Source organism: Pelophylax lessonae (genome assembly GCF_965119305.1).
Source record: "Pelophylax lessonae genome assembly, chromosome: 4".
Taxonomy (NCBI): domain Eukaryota; kingdom Metazoa; phylum Chordata; class Amphibia; order Anura; family Ranidae; genus Pelophylax; species Pelophylax lessonae.
The window spans coordinates 15,277,435-15,299,215 of NC_138771.1; the positions used below are offsets into that span (position 1 = coordinate 15,277,435).

The 21,781-nt window shown below is 45.1% G+C and overlaps 1 protein-coding gene across 1 annotated transcript in view; it reads right to left on the minus strand.

The window, feature by feature from the left end:
- The window catches only part of PIAS1 (protein inhibitor of activated STAT 1), a 168,519-nt gene that overhangs the window by 25,184 nt on the left and 121,554 nt on the right, over nucleotides 1–21,781 (minus strand). Inside the window, exons 4-9 of the mRNA XM_082254310.1 lie at nucleotides 19,524–19,571; nucleotides 19,338–19,428; nucleotides 17,877–18,011; nucleotides 15,890–15,995; nucleotides 15,532–15,605; nucleotides 10,579–10,739 (exon numbers count right to left, since the gene is read on the minus strand). Of these exons, the coding sequence (XP_082110436.1) occupies nucleotides 10,579–10,739; nucleotides 15,532–15,605; nucleotides 15,890–15,995; nucleotides 17,877–18,011; nucleotides 19,338–19,428; nucleotides 19,524–19,571 (615 nt within the window). The remainder of the gene's footprint in view (nucleotides 1–10,578; nucleotides 10,740–15,531; nucleotides 15,606–15,889; nucleotides 15,996–17,876; nucleotides 18,012–19,337; nucleotides 19,429–19,523; nucleotides 19,572–21,781) is intronic.

Genomic DNA, 21,781 nt, shown 5'->3' on the forward strand with positions numbered 1-21,781 from the left:
TACTAAAATACTAAATGTAACAAAGCTAGGCATTGCTTAAAAGAGAAGCACAGAAAATTTTTTTTTTTTGGTCATACTTCTCTTGTGGGTTACTGTGGTGTACTTACTTGTTCTATGACCAAGAATGTCACCGAGCCACTCCAGGCTTTGGAAGGATCCCGACAAAGTCAGGATCCACCCAGATGCTCAGTGCAATGCTGGGAGCCTGAGCCAGCCTCTCCAGCTCAGCACTCTAGTGAGCACTGGAAGGGCAGAGCCAAGGGTTGTGACTGACCGTCACTGCTCTCTGCTTATAGCAAACTGAGAACTAAGCGACCTGCAGCCATGTGATCACTCAATTCTTTGGCTGAGAGCAAGCAGGGGACAGCTGCAGCATCTGACCGATGCTGCAGCATAGCGAAGAAGATAGATTTTTTTTTTTAATTCCCACAATGCATGTGGTCAACAAAGTCACCACGTTCTACTACTGAGGTCCTAACATGATGGCACAACTATGTCAGTTTGATTTGAGGAAGTTTTATGTGTTTTATATTTTTTTATACATTTGATGTCCCATTTTCTTGGTTTGTGGCCAATAGATGGATAGGATGGTAGCCTTGTTATATTGTCTTTATATTATTCATAGTTCATATATTTAGAGGCTTTCTTTTCCTCTCCAAATACACTTTAAGTGTGAGCTACCTAAAAAGACAACCCAATAAGTTACAGAAATTATATCATGTAATTAACCACTTCAGCCCCGGAAGGTTTTACCCACTTAATGCCCAGGCCAATTTTTGCTATACGGCACTGCGTTACTTTAACTGACAATCCCGCATTTTCCTCACAAAAAGCATTCTTTTGGTGGTATTTGATCACGTCCACGGGTTTTATTTTTGTGCGCTTTAACCACTTTTCCACCGCCCACAGTAATATTACTGCGGCAAAGTGGCTCGTCATCGTCTGACGACGTAGTACTACGTCGTCAGACACTCTCCCTTCTGGGCAGCGCTTGCGCGCCGCCGGAGGCTCGCTCCCGCTGTTTTCGGTCACAGCGGGAGTCGGGCCAGGGGAGGAGCAGCGGCGATCGCCGCCGCTCTTCCCCGATCGTCGGGGATCTAGTGTGGAGATCCGCCCGCCTGTGTAAACACAAGCGGGCGGATCTCCCAAGTGACAGGGAGTGACAGATCGGAGTGTTCAGCATAGCTGGACATCCGATCTTTCCCTGTCTCACACAGTCGCCTCCCCCCCCCCACACGTCAGTAAGCACCAGGCATACATTAACCCCTCCCTCTCCAATAAAATTAACCCCTTCCCTGCCAGTGTCATTTTTACAGTAACAGTGCATATGTATAGCACTGATTACTGTAGTAATGTCACTGGTACCCCCAAAAGTGTCAAAAATGTCAGTCAAGGGTCCGATCTGTCCGCCGCAATGTCGCAAAAAAAAAAAAAAAAAAAATCGCAGATCGCCGCCATTACGCGTTAAAAAAAAAACACACCAAAAATGACAGAAATCTTTCCCTTTGTTAGTAAACGCAATAACTTTTGCGCAAACCAATCAAAATACGCTTATTGTGATTTTTTTTACCAAACATAGGTAGCAGAAAACAAATTGGCCAAAAATTTAAAAAAAAAATTGGTTTTTACATCTTTTTTGGGGGGAATTTCATATAAAAAAATGTTAAAAATATTGTTATTTTTTCAAAATAAACGCTTTTATTTGTTTATAGCGCAAAAAGTAAAAATCGCACAGGTGATCAAATACCACCAAAAGAAAGCTCTGTTTGTGGGAAAAAAAGGACGTAAATTTCGTTTGGGTACGGCGTCGCACGACCGCGCAATTGTCAGTTAAAGTCGCACAGCGCCGAATCGCAAAAAGTGGCCTGGACGTAAGACAGCAAAATCCTCCGGTGGTAAAGTGGTTAAACAAAAAAGCCTGACAGTTTTGAGAAAAAAAAAAATGGATTTTTGTAAGAACTTACCGTAAAATCCTTTTCTCTTAAGCTCATTGACAGACGTAGTCTTCTTGATTCTCAAGAGCTGGGTTATGTTGTCTCCACAGGAGTAGGACTAGGCAGAATGACAAAACGTTCTGGCTCCACCCTAGGGGGCAGTCCCTGAGGGTATATCCTCCCTCTCTCTGCTACAGGGAATCAGTTCTGTTTAAAGCAGTACAGAGAAATTAACCCAACCCAACTCAATGATAGAGGGGCGGGTACTACGTCTGTCAATGAGCTTAAGAGAAAAGGATTTTACGGTAAGTTCTTACAAAAATCCATTTTTCTCTATCGCTCATTGACAGACGTAGTCTTCTTGATTCTCAAGAGCTGGGACATCCAGAAGCAGTGCCACAAATGAGGGGTGGGATTGACAAAATCAAATCCAATCTAGAAGGCCCAACCGGTGCCAAACTAGAAGTTTTAAAGGCTCATTATAAACAAAGAATGAGACTAAAGAAAAATTTTCCAACGGAAAAAAACCCTCGAGGTAGACCACTGGTCTCCTCAAATTGCGGCCTGCAAAACCTTGCGGCCAAATGAGGCATCAGACGATGCCATAACATCAACTTTATAATGTTTAGAGAAGGTATGCACCGACGACCAGGTAGCCGCCTTGCACACCTGGACCACTGACGCCTGATGGCGAAAGGCCCATGACGCACGAAGTACCCGAGTGGAGTGCGCCTTAACAGGGAACGGGGGCTCCCGACCCTTAATAGAATAAGCCTGTACTACCGTCTGTCTGATCCATCTGGAAATGGTCGCGGCAGATGCAGGCAACCCCTTTTTGGGTCCATCTGGGATCACAAAAAGTGAATCCGTCTTGCGAAACGAGTCTGTCGTTTTCAAGTATACCCTGATCGCCCGGACCACATCCAAGGAGTGTAACGCAAACTCCCGAGGATGACTGGGCTTAGGACACAGGGAAGGTAATACAATTTCTTCATTCAGATGAAATTCTGAAACTACTTTTGGTAGGAAGGATGGATTCGGACGAAGAACCACCTTATCTCTATGAACCACCAGATATGGTGAACGACAAGATAATGCGGCCAGTTCTGACACCCTGCGTGCAGAAGTAATAGCCACCAAGAAGGCCACCTTCTGGGACAACGTGGGTAGAGGACTCTCCCTAATATCTTCAAAGGGAGGTTTCTGAAGAACCGACAACACTAAATTAAGATCCCAGGGGGGTAACGGCGCGTGCACTGGCGGAGCCAGATGTCGCACCCCCTGGATGAAATTCCGCACCAAGGAATGAGTAGCCAAAGGCTTCTGAAAGAAGATGGCTAATGCTGAGACCTGACCCTTGATAGTACTCAAGGCCAGTTTCTGCTCAACCCCTTGTTGCAGAAAAGCCAATATTCGACTAATCGAATAAGACCGAGGACGGAACCCCAAAGGTTCACACCATGCAATGTAGGACTTCCATGTGCGATGATAAATCTTTCTGGAAGTCGCTTTCCTTGCTTCAACTAGAGTAGGAATAACTGAAGCTGACAAACCTTTGTCCTTCAGCACCTGGGTCTCAATAGCCAGGCCGTTAAAGCCAGCGATCGTAAAGCAGGATGGAGGATCGGTCCCTGAGACAGTAGATCCTCTCTGAGAGGAAGTCTCCACGGGACGTCCGCCACCAGTCTGACCAAGTCGGCGTACCAAGCTCGACGAGGCCAGTCCGGAGCTACCAGGATTACTGGGATTCCTTCCTCCTCTACCCTGCGAAGAAGTCTTGGCAGTAACGCGAGAGGAGGGAAGGCATATATTAGCTGGTATTGCCCCCACGGGGCGATCAGTGCGTCTGCGGTTTCTGCTAGAGGATCGCGGGAGCGAGCCACGAATCTCTGAACTTTCCTGTTGAATCGTGATGCCAACAGATCCACATCCGGGGTGCCCCACCGTAGGCACAACTGGTGGAAAACGTCTGGATGGAGGGACCATTCCCCCTGATCCAGGGTCTGACGGCTGAGATAATCTGCCTGCCAATTCTCCACCCCCGGAATGAACACCGCAGAGATTGCTGGAACAAATCGTTCCGCCCAGCGAAGAATGCAAGCCACTTCTTTGGCCGCTCGGACACTCTTGGTGCCCCCCTGGTGATTGACATAAGCCACGGCCGTGGCATTGTCCGACTGGATCCGAACCGGGCTGCCCTGGAGCTGCTCGGTCCAGTGAATCAGACAAAGTCTGATCGCTCTCAGTTCCAATACATTTATCGGTAATCTGGATTCTTCCGGGGACCAAAGTCCCTGGGCAGATAATTGACCGAGAATTCCTCCCCATCCGGATAGACTGGCATCCGTGGTCACTATCGTCCAATATATTGGCAGAAATGACTTTCCCTGGCTGAGCATTGGAGACCGAAGCCACCAAACCAGAGACTCTCTGGTCTGTTTGCTCAATCGTATCCGATTGTCCAGGGATTCCGGATTCCGATTCCATCTGAGGAGAATCTCTTGCTGAAGAATTCGGGTATGGGACTGGGCAAATGGGACTGCTTCGAATGAAGCCACCATCAACCCCAGAACCCTCATGCAAGTCCGAAGGGAAGACCAGCTGTTGGACAGTAACAACTGGACTGCTGATTGAATCTTTCGAAGTTTCCCTACCGGAAGAAACACTCTTGTCCTGACTGTGTCTAGAATTAGACCCAGATATTCGAGCCTCTGGGTGGGAACCAGAAAAGACTTTTGCTGGTTCACCAGCCACCCGAATTCCTGTAAAGAAATCATAGTAATTTCTATGTTTTGTAGCAAGGTCTGAGGAGACTCTGCATGAAGCAGAAGATCGTCTAGGTAACCTAGAAACGATATACCTCTTTGGCGCAGAAGTGCCAACATTGGGGCCAACACTTTTGTTAAGACCCGCGGAGCCGTGGCGAGACCGAAAGGTAACGCCACAAACTGATAGTGGTTCTCCTCTACGGAAAAGCGTAGAAAACGCTGATGTCCTGCGAAAATGGGAATGTGAAGATAGGCGTCCTTGATGTCTATGGACGCTAGGACATCCCCTGGATGCAGGAAGGCTGCTACCGTGCGAATGGACTCCATTCTGAATCTTCTTATGTTGACGAAAGAATTGAGTGCTCTTAAGTCCAAAATTGGACGCACTTTGCCCTCTTTCCTGGGTATTGTAAACAGGTTTGAATAAAACCCTTGAAACCGTTCTGTCCAAGGAACGTGGACTACCACTCCATGTTGTAGTAGATCTGTGACTGCTCTCCGCAGATCTTCTAGACGATCCGGAGATAGTCGGATATTGGAAGGGAAGAATCGCGCCGGTGGGAGAGATCGAAACTCGATCTTGTACCCTGACTTTATGACTTCGCAAACCCATTTGTCCGGGATTCTGGAAAGCCATGGATCCGGGAACCGGCGAAGACGTCCCCCCACCCCAGTTATGGGTGGGGGCGCACCTTCAGGCTTTGGATGGTTTATCTTCAGGTCTGGAGGGGGCGGGCTTTTGCTTGCCCGACCAACGACCCCTGACGCCTCCTGTAGGAACCTTGGAGGACTTAGTTTTTTCACCCGCTGGACGAAAAAACCTCTTGTGAGCAGAAAAAGAAGGCCCTCGTCTTTGACGAGTTCCTCTACCTTTAAAATTTTGCGGTAAAAAGGTGCTTTTTCCACCGGTGAGATCCTTAATGATCTCATCTAAGTTGGCTCCAAATAGACGTTCTCCTGAAAAGGGGATATTAGCCAATGCTTTTTTGGAACCTTGGTCGGCTATCCAACCTTTTAGCCACAGTGTACGCCTGAGAACCACTGCTGAGACTGATGCTCGCGCCATTAATGGAGTGGCGTCTAACGCCGCATCACATACAAACTGTAACCCCTGTATCATTTGTTCCAACAAATCTGATACCGCCTGAGGGACTTCTTCTAAGTCCCGGCGTAACCACTTGGTCCATTCAGTTACAGCCTGCGAAACCAGACCAATAGCAATTATTGGCCTGAAAGCTGATCCAATCAAGGAAAACATGGTGCGAGACATAGCTTCTATCTTGCGATCCACTGGATCTTTAAAAGACGGAGCGTCTTCTAAAGGAATAACCGTGGCTTTATTCGATCTAGCAATTGGTGAATCCACCACAGGTGGTTCTGTCCATTTCTTAATAAGGGTTTCCTCAAACGGATAACGCCTGTCAATGCGTTTGGAAATATTAAAAGTGCGTTTTGGCAGACGCCATTCTTCATCGATTGGATTGCCAAAACATTTGGGCAATGGAAAAACCTTTGCCACTTTGATGCGCTTTTTAGTCCCAAAAGGGATCTCAGTTTCAGCTATTTCTGATGGAATACCCTGTAACCTTAAAGTCTCTTGAACAGATACAATGAGTGCGTTTACCAACGCTTCCTCTCGGGCTATGGCGGATGCCGAAACATCCTCCTCACTGTCTGAAGAGACAGGACCCGAGACACCAATACCAGATGAAGTACCTGCAACTGCAGAAATAGGCTCAGAGTCTGAATCCGAGGTTTCAGATAATAAGGGGTTAGGCGGGGGTCGCTTTCTTGCGCCCTGTCCCTGACAAGCCACTTCCACCCGGGACACAAAAGTTTCCATAATGGCTGACAAAGATTCAATTGTCAATGGGGTGCTGGAGGATCCCGCAGACCCCTCGAGGGGATCCGGAGGAGATACATGAGTGGCAGGGTCCATGTTAATACAGGACACTTTTGCCAGCAATAAACAAAAAAACTCTTTTTTTTTTTTTTTTTTTGTGTGTCTCCCCCTAGCGCAATAGCGCCCCTTAGAGTACCTGCTTCTCGATCCCAGAGAGAGAGAGAGAGGGACCCCCAAGGCTCACCAACCGATGCAGTGCAGTTTCCAACAAACTGCAGCCAGCGTCTGTCTTACACAGACTGGAAGGAGCTGTTTGCTTTTTCCCGGGCAGAAGGCGTGGCTCCGCCCCCTGTGTACGCCTTCCGGCGTTCCCAGCCCTCCACGAGGAAGCTGGGCTCACAAAACATGGCCGCCCCCATAGAAGAGACATAAGACTCCAAAAACATGGCGGCCGGCGTGACCTGAGGACATACATGCATTCGGTCTACGGCAAAATGGTAGCGGACCGCCGATATCGTCTTCCCAGCACATCCACCTGCACTCTGCTGAGAGGTGACATATGGATCTACAGAGATACACTGCACATAAGGTAGGATTATACCTCCTATGTTTGCTGTAATGTTACAGTCTGCTGGGTAGAGTGTTAGCTCTTGAACCAAGTCCACTTCCCACAAACACATGCTGTATTACAAGGGGGACTTGTAAGTGTCAGATATATACTGACCATATATGGAGGGGCCCATAATATATACTGCCTCATAAATGAGGAAAAAAGGGAACGTTTTACTCACCATACCGAACCGACAGGCACCCTCTCTTCATAATACCCTCTCCACCGGGGTGGGGGTTTGTGGACGCCTCGACTCTCTGGTCCTGGCGTCCAAGCGAGCTTTTAACTCACAAAGTCAGTCCCTTTACTGGGACTCCGTCGCGGCCGACTCAGCGCACTGGTCTGCACGCGCTTTTAGGCAGAAACCGGGGTGACCACTGGATCTCACATCCAGCCCGTCGCCCGGCCCCGCATACTTACTTGAATATGTCGCGGCCGACCAAGCGCAATGCCTGGTCTGCACGCGCTCGTAGGCCGGCTGGGGTGACCACAAGTGTCGCCCAGTCCGGCATTTTTGCTTGAAGATCTCTCAGGAAAAAAACACTGGAGAAAACTACCTAAAAAATGTCTTTTTCTTAAAGAAAAAAAGTCTTGCCAGGACCAAAAGATCCCAGCAAGGAACTTAGGTCCTTACTCCTGACTAGACAGAAAAAAACTGATTCCCTGTAGCAGAGAGAGGGAGGATATACCCTCAGGGACTGCCCCCTAGGGTGGAGCCAGAACGTTTTGTCATTCTGCCTAGTCCTACTCCTGCGGAGACAACATAACCCAGCTCTTGAGAATCAAGAAGACTACGTCTGTCAATGAGCGATAGAGAAAAAAATATTTATATATATATATATATATATATATATATATATATATATATATATATATATATATATATATATATATATATATATATATATATACATACACACACACATATATATATATATACACACACACACACACACACACACACACACACACACACACACACACACTACTTTCTGATATAAAACATATCCAATTAAATAAAATCAAAATGTATTCATCAATTTAGCCCAATTTGTATTCTGCTACATATTTTTGGTAAAAAAAATCCCAATAAGCGTATATTGATTGGTTTGCGCAAAAGTTATCGCGTCTACAAACTATGGGATACATGTAAATTTTTTTTTTCTAGTAATGGCGGCGAGCAGCGTTTTTTTCTGGGACTGTGACATTGTGGCGGACAAATCTGACACTAAGTGACAATTTTTGGGGACCAGTGACACCAATACAGTGATCAGTGTTTAAAAAAAAAAATGCACTGTCACTGTATAAATGACACTGGGTGGGAAGTGGTTAACATCAGGGGCGATCAAAGGGTTATGTGTGCTCCTACAGAGTGCATTCCCACTGTCTGGGGAGGGGGGTGGCCTAACTGGAGGAAGGCAGAGATCTGCGTTTCTGCTTAGCAGAAACACAAGATCTCCATCCTCCTCTGTGACTGAACGGCGTTCTGCTTTGTTTACATTGGCAGAATGCAGTTCTGCCTCTCCTCCAAACGATCGCTGGGTCCAGGCGGGCCAGCTGATTGTCTCCCCGTGTCTAAAACACAACGGGAGCGGGTCGCCAACGCGCGCCCAAGACCACAAGCCGATATACAGGAGGGCCACCCTGCCGCAGTATATCTGAGTGGGGCGGTCCTCAAGTGGTAAACTACAAAAACAAAAAGAAACCATTAAGGCACCCTTCTTTCTGGTTCCCAAAATTTTGCCACCACACAGTCATTGGGGGTTGATTTACTAAAAACGGAGAGTGCAAAATCAGGTGCAGCACTGCATTGAAAACCAATCAGATTCCAGGTTTTTTTTTTACTGGCAAAGCTTAAAGCGGAGTTTCGGGCACAGAAGTCATTTTTCAACAAACATACCCCCGGGACAGTCAGGGCTAGTACATTCCACAATGGATAGCCTCTGATCTGTCCCGGTTCGCACTTACCTTTTAGAAGAAATACTCACTTATAAAATTTCTTCCACAGAGTTTCCATCTCTCTTGTGGGCAGCTGAAGCCGGCGCGGTCCTCTTCGGCGTCTTCTTCTCCCAGAATGCGCCTGCACCGGCCCCTCTCGTCGCTTCCGGTGCGGCGCCGCATTCCTCCACAGCTTCTGGGCATGCCCAGAAGCTGTTTAGCAGGGGAATGTGGCGTCGCCCGGAAGTGACGAGCGGGGCCGGTGCCGTCGCATTTATTCCTGGGAGCGATGACGTTCAGCTCCCAGGAATCAGTGCAAGCCCGGAAGAGACGACTGAGCCTCGGCACAGAGGGAGGAAGTGAAGACTAGGTGAGTATATTCGATCTTCAATTACAAGGTGAGTAAATAAAAAAAAAAAAAACCTAACTATCCAATTCCTTTTCAGGTGAAGGTGTAGAAATGGATGGGCACAAAAAAAAAATTTCGATTTTGTGCCCGGAACTCCGCTTTAATTAAAGAAGCTGTTAGAAGCTGAGTGGTTTCTATGCAGAGCTGCACCCAATTCTGCAGTCTCTAGTTTTAGTAAATCAACCCTATATATACGACTTACTGTATGCCGATTATATAAAAAAAAAAAAAAAAAAAAAACACGAAAATTTAGAATTTCAGGATTTTAGCTGCTACAAAAGTGCTGCCTTAAAAAGTCTGACCTCCACCTCCCGACAAGACCATTGTCAGATTACACACTGCACAACGTCTGACACGTGAGGCGTTATATTACACAAAGTATTGCTGCACCGGTGGGGCAGGTGTAGTATTATATGTGACTACAGCCACTGGTCTGACAGCGAGGCAGGTGAAGGCACACAGTCTGCTTTCGGGGGACATGTACCCACGTGGCGGGTGTGTCCTTCCCAATAGACATGAAAGGGATTTATGAAGAGAGAAAGAGGGGAAGCGTCGGCTTTTATTTTCTACTAAATTATCTTGTTTGGATGTCATTATATGTAACTATGTTACAGGGATCCTCTTACTGGGACCCTGTCTTGGATTAGATCATGTTTAGGATGTTGTATATCTATTAAAATATAGCTTTGTATTTTGTAAATCAACATTGTTGTATTGGTCTACTATATAATTTGGGGGTTACCGTTGAAAGGCACATTTTTTTAAAAGGGACTGTATGTGGGGGAGGAGAACTTCTTTCCTTTTTATCTTTCTCTACATTGTTCACGTATTTAGGGCTGGGTTTCCACCAAATATACTTTGACTCATACGGCGATTCCATAATTTATTATAAAAAGGCATTTCTTGCATGCAGATGCACTAAACCCCCATGCAGGTGACTACTACCCTTTGCATGTGTGTACACATTAGATAAACTTGTGTGGATGAGGCCTGAGAAATGTAAGATCACTGGGCAAAAAAAGAGTGGAAGAATAAAAAGGTGAATAATTATTTTCTAGCATAAGAAATACACTCACCCATCTATTATTAAATGCTCATACGGTGCCTTCTTGTCACATACAGGACACACCCACGTGGGCTTCTTTTCATTCATCTGGATATACAAAGTAGCATCAAAGCACTGTAGATGGGAACAGGTAAGTGATCGGCAAGGGATGGTCAGACGCATCTTTCCCAGCTGGAAGCAAAAAAAAAAAAAAAAAAAAAAAAAAAAAACATAAAAAAATAAAAACACAGAAGATTCAATACTCCAATACAAAAATGGTGTTTTCTGCTTAGTATGGAAAAAAATGGTTTCTCTATTAAAAGAAAACCAATACAAAAAAACTGCAATCAACATTTAGTTTATTAACCACTTGAGCTCCTGAAGGTTCTGCTCAAGACCAGGGTATTTTTTGCTATTCCGCACTGCACTACTTTAATTAGCAATTGCGCTGTCATGCGACACTGTGCCAAATTAAATATATATATTTTTCACAGGAATAGAGCTTTCTTTTGGTGGCATTTGATCATCACAGGGTTTATTATATAAAACTAAAAAAAAAAAAAAGACCTGAAAATTTTGGGGGGGGGGGGGGGGGAACCAAACAATATTTTTTTACTTGTTAAATACAATAAAATCAGATTTTTTAGTTTAGGCCAAAATGTATTCTGCTACAGGTCTGGCAAAAAAAAAAAAAATTCACAAAAACTGTATATTAGTTGGTTTGTGTGAAAGTTACAGCATTTACAATATATATATATATATATATATATATATATATATATATATCTATCTATATCACTGGATTTTTTACTTACCGTAAAATCCTTTTCTCTTAAGTTCATTGACGGACGCAGTTCTCTCTGATTCATATCAGTAGGGTTATACTGCCCCCTACAGGAGTAGGACACTCTGCCTACTGATATGAATCAGAGAGAACTATGTCCGTCAATGGACGATAGAGAAAACTGGATTTTTGACTTACCGTAAAATCCTTTTCTCTTAAGTTCATTGACGGACGCAGTTCTCTCTGATTCATATCAGTAGGCAGAGTGTCCTACTCCTGTAGGGGGCAATATAACCCTACTGATATGAATCAGAGAGAACTGCGTCCATCAATGAATGAGAAATTATATATATATATATATATATATATATATATATATATATATATATATATATATATATATATATATTTTTTTTTTTTTTAAATTATGATTACTCCTGATGGCCTATCTGATTTTTTGGGGCCGGGACAGTACAAATATTCCCCCAAATGACCCTTTTTTGGAAAGTAAAAAGTCCAAGGTATTTTGGCTCGGTTCACACAGTTTTTGGTGCTTTTTGCAGAAACGCATTGCAGTTCACTTAACATGGTTTCCTATGGGACACGTTCACATCTACAGTGAGGGGGGAAAAAGTATTTGATCCCCTGCTGTTTGTGCACATTTGCCCACTGACAAAGAAATTATCAGTCTAGAATTTTATCACGTGTGCAAAAACACAAAATGCACTGGAGAACGCACCAATCACAAACTGCATAGATGTGAATCGAGCCTTAGTAAGCGGCATGGAGAGTTTTTTGAAGTTGTAATTTTTTTTTTTAAGAAAAAATAAACTTTTTTTTTTTCACAATTTTAATTTATTTTACATACTGTCACCAGAGCAGTACAGAGTTATCATATGACTGGTGTGGTGGTGATCAGAGATACTGACCAGTGACAGTATGTGAAAAAAAAACAAAAAAAAAAAAAAAAAACACACAAAAACAAAGTTTAAATTATTTATAAAATTTTTTACATGCTGTTATCGGAGTAGTTCAGTGTCACCGTAGTAATGGGGTGGTCAGGGATAGTTTTTTTATTATATATATATATATATATATATATATATATATATATATATATATATATATATATATATATATATATATATATATACATACATATATACATACATATATACATACATACACACTTTTTTTTTTACGGTTCTTGCTTATTCAGTGAAAATCTCTGTACAAGCAATAGTTTTAGCTGTCATGAATGAGTTAACTATTCATGAACAGCTGGCTTACTGTGATCTGTGGCTAAATTGACTTAGCTAATCACATGGTAAAGGTAGCCAGGTACCATGTGATTGCTTTAGGCCAATCACAGATCACAGCAGTAAGCAAGCTGTTCATTCATTGTCATCCATTCATGACAGGTGGTTTACATTGTTATGTGATCAGTATGACCAATCATAGTGATCACATGATACCCGTTAACGGTAACAGTGATCCTCTGTGTCAGAGGATGGGCGGGTGAGCTGCGTGCTTCTAACCCCGAAGATGCTCAGTAATGTATACATACCACATGACAGTCTGCCTGTGCCACACTATATCTGCAAGTAAATAGGACCCTCAGACGCCTTCCCATGTGCATCCTACCCCACCCCCTCTGGGCACCACCATTATGAAGCATGCGCAGATGTGCCCATGAGCTCTGCCAGAGTTTGTCAGCATATCTGCACAAAGTCAGGTAAGGTTTCAGATGTCGATAGAACCAGTGTTTAGCATGTGCACAGATGGCCGCAGGGCTCTCTAGGGACATGAACCCTGTGGCACATCTGCGCAGGGGGTAGGGAGAAGCATGAAAATGCTGCTTTGCAGTACAAATAATTTTTTTTAAAAGCAAAGTCATTTGTAAGAGAGGAGGGTGGGGGGTTGGGACGGGGAGAGGCAGGGCAGCGGAACATGACTTTTAGGGTGAAGGTCCACTTTAACATCAATATAGACAGATGCAGCATTGCTTAAAGCGTAACTCCACTTTTGTGGAGGAAAAAAAACATTCCCCTCTGGGTGATCTCTGTACATTGCAGGGATTATAACAAACTTTGTTGCAGATTCCTAACTTTTGTTATTCTGAAGAAATCATTGTTTGTTTCTCTGTGCCAAGTCTAATGGGAGTGGTTTCATAATTATCATCTGTGGCAGCTGCAGGGCTCTAATGAGGAAATCTGCTGGGCCTGCATCCCTTTAGACATGTTCCTATTGGGAGGATCTCACCAAAAATGACATTTTTTGTTGCAGGGGATGCCAGAAATCTGACTTTTATCTTAAGGCGCTTTTCCACTGCATGGAACCAAACGGTTTCGGCTCGCTTTTGTGCTTTTCCACTGTATGGTACGGTGTTGGAACGGTTCGGTACGGCGGCGCTTTTCCACTACATGGAACCGAACGGTACGGCTCGCTTAAACAGTACCACCTTGGTTGTGGTTCCAAGAGGGCCGTACCGATACCATATCCCACAATCCTTTGCATGCAGCCTTGACTGTTTGTTACTACTAGCCACTGATTGGTCAGAGAATCATTGTTATCCCACCCACTTACTTTAGTACTACTTTATTGGAAAAGCAAACCGTACCAAACTGTTCCAACACTGTACCATGAAGTTGAAATCCTAACCGGGCCAAGCAGGGCCAAGTGGAGCCGAGCCAGGACTTGCAGTGGAAAAGTGCCATTAGTGCAGACTTCTGGGAGAATTGGTGAGCCAATCACACAAGCAGGAAATGTTTCTGGGGGTGTGGTCAGTATACATTCTGTGTACAGTACAGCTCCAGGCGGCCATATTGCATTGCATTTTCACAAAATTACAAACGGCAGATTGAAAAGGAAAGGTCATTTTTAATAACATTCAATTACATAATTTGTGTATACACTATATTGTTTTTTCTTTATTATTTTCCCAACACGAAAGTGGCGTTACCCTTTAAGAAAAAACAAAAAACAAAAAAAAAACCAAATAAAAAATCAGTTTTAACCACTTTACCACCGCCCACAGTAATATTACTGCGGCAAGGTGGCTCGTTATCGTCTGACGACGTAGTACTACGTCGTCAGACACTCCCCCTTCTGGGCGGCGCTTGCGAGCCGCCGGAGGCTCGCTCCCGCTGTTTTCGGTCACAGCGGGAGTCGGGCCAGGGGAGGAGTAGCGGAGATCGCCGCAGCTCTTCCCCGATCGTCGGGGATCTAGTGTGGAGGTCCGCCCGCCTGTGTAAACAGAGCGGGCGGATCTCCCAAGTGACAGGGAGTGACAGATCGGAGTGTTCAGCATAGCTGGACATCCGATCTGTCCCTGTCTCACACAGTCACCTCCCCCCCCACACGTCAGTAAGCACCAGGCATACATTAACCCCTCCCTCTCCAATAAAATTAACCCCTTCACTGCCAGTGTCATTTTTACAGTAACAGTGCATATTTATAGCACTGATTACTGTAGTAATGTCACTGGTACCCCCAAAAGTGTCAAAAATATCAGTCAAGGGTCCGATCTGTCCGCCGCAATGTCGCAGTCCCGCAAAAAAAAAAAATCGCAGATCGCCGCCATTACTCGTTAAAAAAAAAAAAAAAAATACCAAAAATGACAGAAATCTTTCCCGTAGTTAGTAAACGCAATAACTTTTGCGCAAAGCAATCAAAATACGCTTATCGTGATTTTTTTTTTACCAAACATAGGTAGCAGAAAACAAATTGGCCAAAAATTTAAAAAAAAATTAGATTTTTACATTTTTTTGGGGGGGAATTTCATATAAAAAAATGTGAAAATATTGTTATTTTTTCAAAATAAACGCTCTTTTTTTGTTTATAGCGCAAAAAGTAAAAATCGCACAGGTGATCAAATACCACCAAAAGAAAGCTCTGTTTGTGGGAAAAAAAAAGGACGTAAATTTCGTTTGGGTACGACGTCGCACGACCGCGCAATTGTCAGTTAAATTCGCACAGCGCTGAATCGCAAAAAGTGGCCTGGACGGAAGACAGCAAAATCCTCCGGTGGTAAAGTGGTTAATAACATTCAATTACATAATTTGTATATACACTATATTGTTTTTTCTTTATTATTTTCCCAACACGAAGTGGCGTTACCCTTTAAGAAAAAAAAAAAACAAAAAAAAAATAAAAAAAAATAAAAAATCAGTTTTAAACAGTGATGTATTGGATAATTACCGGACACAGGAGTGAGACCCGTAAACTGGTTGTAGCAATTTCACTGTCTGGATCAGCTGTGAGCTTCTCTTTAACTAGAAGAAAAAGCAAAAAAAAGAAGAAATGATGTGATGCACAACTCCAATTTTAAGCTATCAAATCCACAAAGAAATGTTCCCCGGCTATAACTGCAGACATTTCTGTTCTAGGAATGTATACATTGTATAACATTTCACAGGAAACACAAAACAACATATGATTTCTGCTCCTTTGTTATTAGCAGAAGGCATATCCGTTTACAAAGTCAATGAGCTAAGATTCCAAAGGGCTGAGTACCACCAGATGGGATCTCATTATAGTGATGAGGGAGAGATCTTACTGAGAGCTCTGGAATGGTCTGGGTTGCGGATCCCTTTCGCCCGTAGCCTCTGCAATAAGATGGCTGACGACAGCTGCTTGACAAGGTAAACAGCCAGAGAAAAATTCTGTGGAGAGAGAGAGAGGGTCAGAAATACAACTCGATAATCAATCAATCAACTCCATGCAACAGCAAAACATTTATAAAAACAAGATACAATCAATCCTTCCAGATTACATTCCAGATCCAGAGAAGAAAATTACTACAGTGTATGGAAACCCCAATAAAAAAATTTATATTTTCTCGCTTTTGGACCGTTAACCACTTCAGTCTCCGGGCATGTCTCGCTAAAACCCCGCAAGTCCAAGAGCATTTTTCTCTCTTTTTTTTTTTTTTTTTCTTTTAGTATTGGCGGCACTTTGATTTTGAGAATTATACCTTTTAGCATTTGTACTCCACCCCTACATTATGGGGTTTTTTTTTTTGGGGGTTGGGGGGGGGTGTTTCAATTTATCATTGAAAATAAATTTCAGGAAATCCGCTTTATTTTCAAACACAAAATATTGGTAATTTGTAAATCTAAGTTTTGTGGTAAATCTGCAGTTGCACAAAATATAAATCAACTAAATATGCTGAATAAAATTATACCACATCACAGCAATGGTCTCCAAACTGCGACTCTTTAGGCATTATTCCCCCCCCCCCCCCACTGGAACCAGCATTGGGACGCCATTCTCCCCCCCCCCCCCCCGGCAATGGGACGCTATTCCTATGGCAAAAGAGATGGGGCGCTCGTCCCCCCCCCCCACCCACCAGTACCAGCGATGGGGCGCTCATCCCCCCCCCACCAGTACCAGCGATGAGGCGCTCATCCCCCCACCAGTACCAGCGATGGGGCGCTCGCCCACCCCCCCCCAACCAACGATGGGGGGCGCTAGTCCTCCCACCGGCACCAACGATGGGGGGCGCTAGTCCTCCCACCGGCACCAACGATGGGGGGCGCTAGTCCTCCCACCGGCACCAACGATGGGGGGCGCTAGTCCTCCCACCGGCACCAACGATGGGGGGCGCTAGTCCTCCCACCGGCACCAACGATGGGGGGCGCTAGTCCTCCCACCGGCACCAACGATGGGGGGCGCTAGTCCTCCCACCGGCACCAACGATGGGGGGCGCTAGTCATCCCACCGGCACCAACGATGGGGGGGGCGCTAGTCATCCCACCGGCACCAACGATGGGGGGGGGCGCTAGTCATCCCACCGGCACCAACGATGGGGGGGGGGCGCTAGTCATCCCACCGGCACCAACGATGGGGGGGGCGCTAGTCCTCCCACCGGCACCAACGATGGGGGCGCTAGTCCTTGTTTATAGCACACAAAAATGTGCAAAGGTGATCAAATTATTTCGGTGCAATTTTGCGTTAAAGTAACGCATTGACGAATCGCAAAAAAAAAAATGGCCTGGCCATTAACGGGGAAAATCCTTCCAGTCCAGAACTGGATTTGCACTCTGACTTTACTAATGACACTGGCTGGGAAGGGGTTAAACATCTAGGGGCAATCAAAGGGTTAACTGTGTGCCTAGCCAGTGTTTGTATTTTTACTGCTGTTACTAGGGAGAGAGATTCATTTTAGTCCCTGCTTTGTAGGAATACAGAATTCACCCCTTCCCTTCTGTCAGTACGGGCATCTGCCATAGGTAGATCCTGGTTCTGTATTGTTTACCAACGATCGGTGGGTGCCAGGCACTCGATGTCCTCTGGCTTTATTATCACATGCCAAAGTGCAGGATTACGTACATATATACATTTGCTACTGCGCAGAGCTGCCGCCCCGTAGTAGTGAAAGTGCTATAGGGCACCCAGCATGCGGTTAATTAGGTTTCCTTTGCTAGTCTGCAGAGTACTAGAGAGCTCATTTTTGGCATTAAAAAGAGCCCTTGTGGTTAATGTCCAAGCATGCTACAAGATCATCAGTGTCCATCGGTAAAGAACAGTCACATCATACTTACACGTCCAATTTCCGCTGTCCACGACACAACGATGGTGTTGGGAACAGTTGTAGACAGACGTACAAGTGAGGTAATATTGATTGGTCGGCTTGGTCGCTTTGGTTCAACCCCATTTTTGGTTGGTGGAAGGTAACCCTAGAAGAAGAGAATATGGGAAATGCTCAGTGTTAAGGAATTTCTGACAGGCAATAATGAATACAAAACGAAAGAAAAAATGAAACATTTTGAACTAGAGCGGCACCGATACCCCCCCTTTTTTTTTATAAATCAGGGAGTACTGATGAGGGATCGACTGATTATTGGCAAAGCCAATATATCGAGGGCCGATCTGCACTTTCCCTTATATATCGGAATCAGCCCCTGAGGTTATCGATATTGCTGATATTTCGGGAAAATGCTGTACCGGAGTGATGCCTGCAGCTAGAGGTATCACCCCAGTACCGGCGTCCATAGCGGTCGGCTGTCTTGTAATGACAACCGATGCAGCTGAGAAGTCGCTCGGGTGTCATTACAAGGAGCGGGAGGGGATGTCATGACATCACTTCCGGGTTTTTACATGGGAGACCCGATCAGAGCCGAATGCGGCTTTGATTGGGCCTTCGGCGGCCGTGCAGGCTGGTTGCCCGGGTCTCACGGTGGGACGGGAGACCCGGGCGAGCCACGGGAGGGGGGGGGGGGGGAGCCACCGTTGAGACCCGGGCAACCAGCCTGCACGGCCGCCGAATGATCTTGTAGCATCATGACATCCCTTCTGGGTACTCTGCGCCAGATTAAAAAAAGTGACATCAAAAACAGCCAAACTTGGCATTTTGAATGCTTTTAAGTGCAGAGGAGGGGTTTTTATACCCCCAGATCCCTTCACAAGAGTACCTGTAAAATGTTTTTGTTTTAAATGTACAAAAATATCGGCCAATATCAATATGCGATGACCAAAATATCGGTATCCGCAATAAAAAAAAAAAAAAAAAAAAAAAAAAAAAAACGATATCGGTCGATCACTAGTACTGATACTTTCAAAGTACGCGCTGATACCGAGTACCGATGAGATTTGTGCCCATACAAAATTAATGAGCTTGAATCTCACTGCAAAAGAATTGAATGCAATTTGATCAGGAATGTAGTGCAACTCCTGTCTGAATTGCATGCGGTTTTCTTTTCCCCACTGCTCCTGTGTGAACCCAGGCTTGCCAACAATTTCACCCTGGGTGCACACAGGAGCAGTGCGGGAAACTGCATGCGATTTGAACAAGGATCGCAACACTCCTGTTCAAATTGCATGGCATTCTTTGCAGTGCGATTTGAGCACACATTTTGTATAGGGCACAAATCGACAGCAAAGTATCGGTTTTGGAGCATTTTCACGAGTACTCGAGAAAATACTCGGTATCGGCACCAATACCGATGCATCCCTATTTTGAACAAATGAAATGCTTTCAAAAGACACTGAAAAAGAACACTTACTGGCAAATTACAGGGTTTTCCATTTACTTTTACACACAGGTTTGGTGGGAAATGGTCTTCTTGAGGGCAACTGGTTTCTGAAAGGCAGAACCTGAGAGGAACATAAATGATCAGGAATCTATTGTGTTTTATGTGTTTCTAAATTTACATAAAGACAAACCCCAAAAACACAGGAAGAGATCCTACCTGAGCTGCACTTGAACTGTGAAATCACATTTTGTTCCAGAGATATCCCTGGAAAGGAAAACAAACACACTGTGACTAAATAGATACCAAAACGTAGGTTCATTCTACTAATTAAACCTCTTAATTAGCCTCAGATATACAGGGCAGCTCTACCCGTGAAGGCCCAAGGCAAGTCCCCCTCAGCCCTAAGGGACAAGGGTCTGACTAACTGGGGTCACCTAGCTAGACAACCAACCTCTATGGACAAGGTAATTCACATAATGCATAACGTTGGTACAATTTATTAGGCCACAAAAACCCCAGAACACTTGAAAACCCAAGGTATCCATTTTATCGAGTGAAATGTGGTGTGGAGAAGACACTGCCACAAGGGGAGACAGATGAAGGAGACCTCAGCCACAAACTGATGAGATGGATATCTCCAAAGATTAAGGATGAGAACTGAACATCCCTAGGCAACACAGGGGTGTGCAATATGCTGAGGTTTCCCCAACCCTAATCAACCATGATATAAAAGACGACCCCAGAACTCCTAGAGCAGGGATGTCAAACTCAAATTCATTGTGGGCCACAAAAGCAGTGTGGTTGCACTCTAAGGGCCGGTTGTGTCTAGTGTGCACCACGTGCAGGGTTCAGGTGTGCATTATGCACAGAGTGCAGAGTTCAGGATTACGTTGCGTACAGACTGCAGAGTTCGGGATTACGTTGCGTACAGACTGCAGAGTTCAGGATTATGTTGCGTACAGACTGCAGAGTTCAGAGGTGTGCTATGTACAGAGTGCAGGGTTTAAAGGTGCATTAGGTACAGAGTGCAGGGTTTAAAGGTGCATTAGGTACAGAGTGCAGAGTTAAGGGGTGCACTACGTACAGAATGCAGAGTTTATTGGTGCACTATGTACAGAATGCTGAGTTATTAGTGCACTACGTACATAGTGCAGAGTTTATTGGTGCACTACATACAGACTGCAGAGTTCAGAGGTGTGCTATGTACAGAGTGCAGGGTTTAAAGGTGCATTAGGTACAGAGTGCAGAGTTAAGGGGTGCACTATGTACAGAATGCAGAGTTATTGGTGCACTACATACAGAGTGCAGAGTTTATTGGTGCACTACGTACAGACTGCAGAGTTCAGAGGTGTGCTGTTTACAGAGTGCAGGGTGTGAAACCTCAACCCCAAACAATTCCCCCCCCCCCCCACTAAGATTCCTTGCATCTCTCCCTACTACCTGGTGCAAATCTAGTACCTCCCTGTGCAGATGGTGTGCCTAGCAGGGAGATCATTTTCTCCATCTCTGGAGATCTGTCTGTCATGTTCCACCTCAAGTGCGTGCAGGAATCTGTTAGATACGGGAGACACTGAGCAAACCTTTTCCTTGTAAACGCAGAAGGTTTCTGTGTTTACATGCGACAGTGGGGAGCAGGAGAGGAGGGTGAGAGCCGGAGGTGGTAGCAGAGGAGTTCACCATGTTCCAGCTGCAAAACTGGGTGCAAGGGCCACGTGACAAGTGCTGGATTCAGGCTGCGGGCCTTGTGTTTGACATATGTGCTCTAGAGAATTAGGAGCCGAGGAACAAGGAGCAGGAATGTCAGATGATACATTAGGAACATCTATTTGATAAAGGGAAGGAGAAGGGGGACAATCTATAAAAGGACCTTCCCTAAGAGGCTGAGTGGCCATAGAGGGAGGACCCCCACCACAGTGAAGATAAATCATGATGTTGTCAGAACCTGAGCTGTCCCCAGTAGGGAGTACCTGCAGCAGGAAACCAGTCTGTTTACCTGCTGATGAACCAAGGAGACACAGGGCCCTCCAGCAATGATCTCTGCATGCAAAGACCCTGCAACAGAGTTCTAAGCTGGAAGCTTAGTCAAGACTGGGTCTCCTGCTGCGGAGGAATTGTTTATGTTGAGGGGTCATGCAGTAGCAGAGTCAGGACAACAGGCATGTTCAGAACCCCAAAATGCAACTTTTGGAAGGTGGTTTTGCTGGCAGTTGTCTGGAGTGGGCCGAGCAAGAACAGAAAAATGGGAAGCCAGTTTGAGAAGAAGGGAAAGAGAAGGAAGTCTCCAGCTTCCTTAGAGACCCTTAACGAAGGGGAAGGGATGAACTCCTTGTCTGCTGACAAAATGAGTTACTGGTACATGGTGTGGATCTTTCTAAAGGAAGACCTAAGCTGGATAGGCCCACCCACTCATGAGACCGGTGACTGCCAACACTGGAATCCAGGGAGACCCGAATCGGCCAGATCCTAAAGAAGTG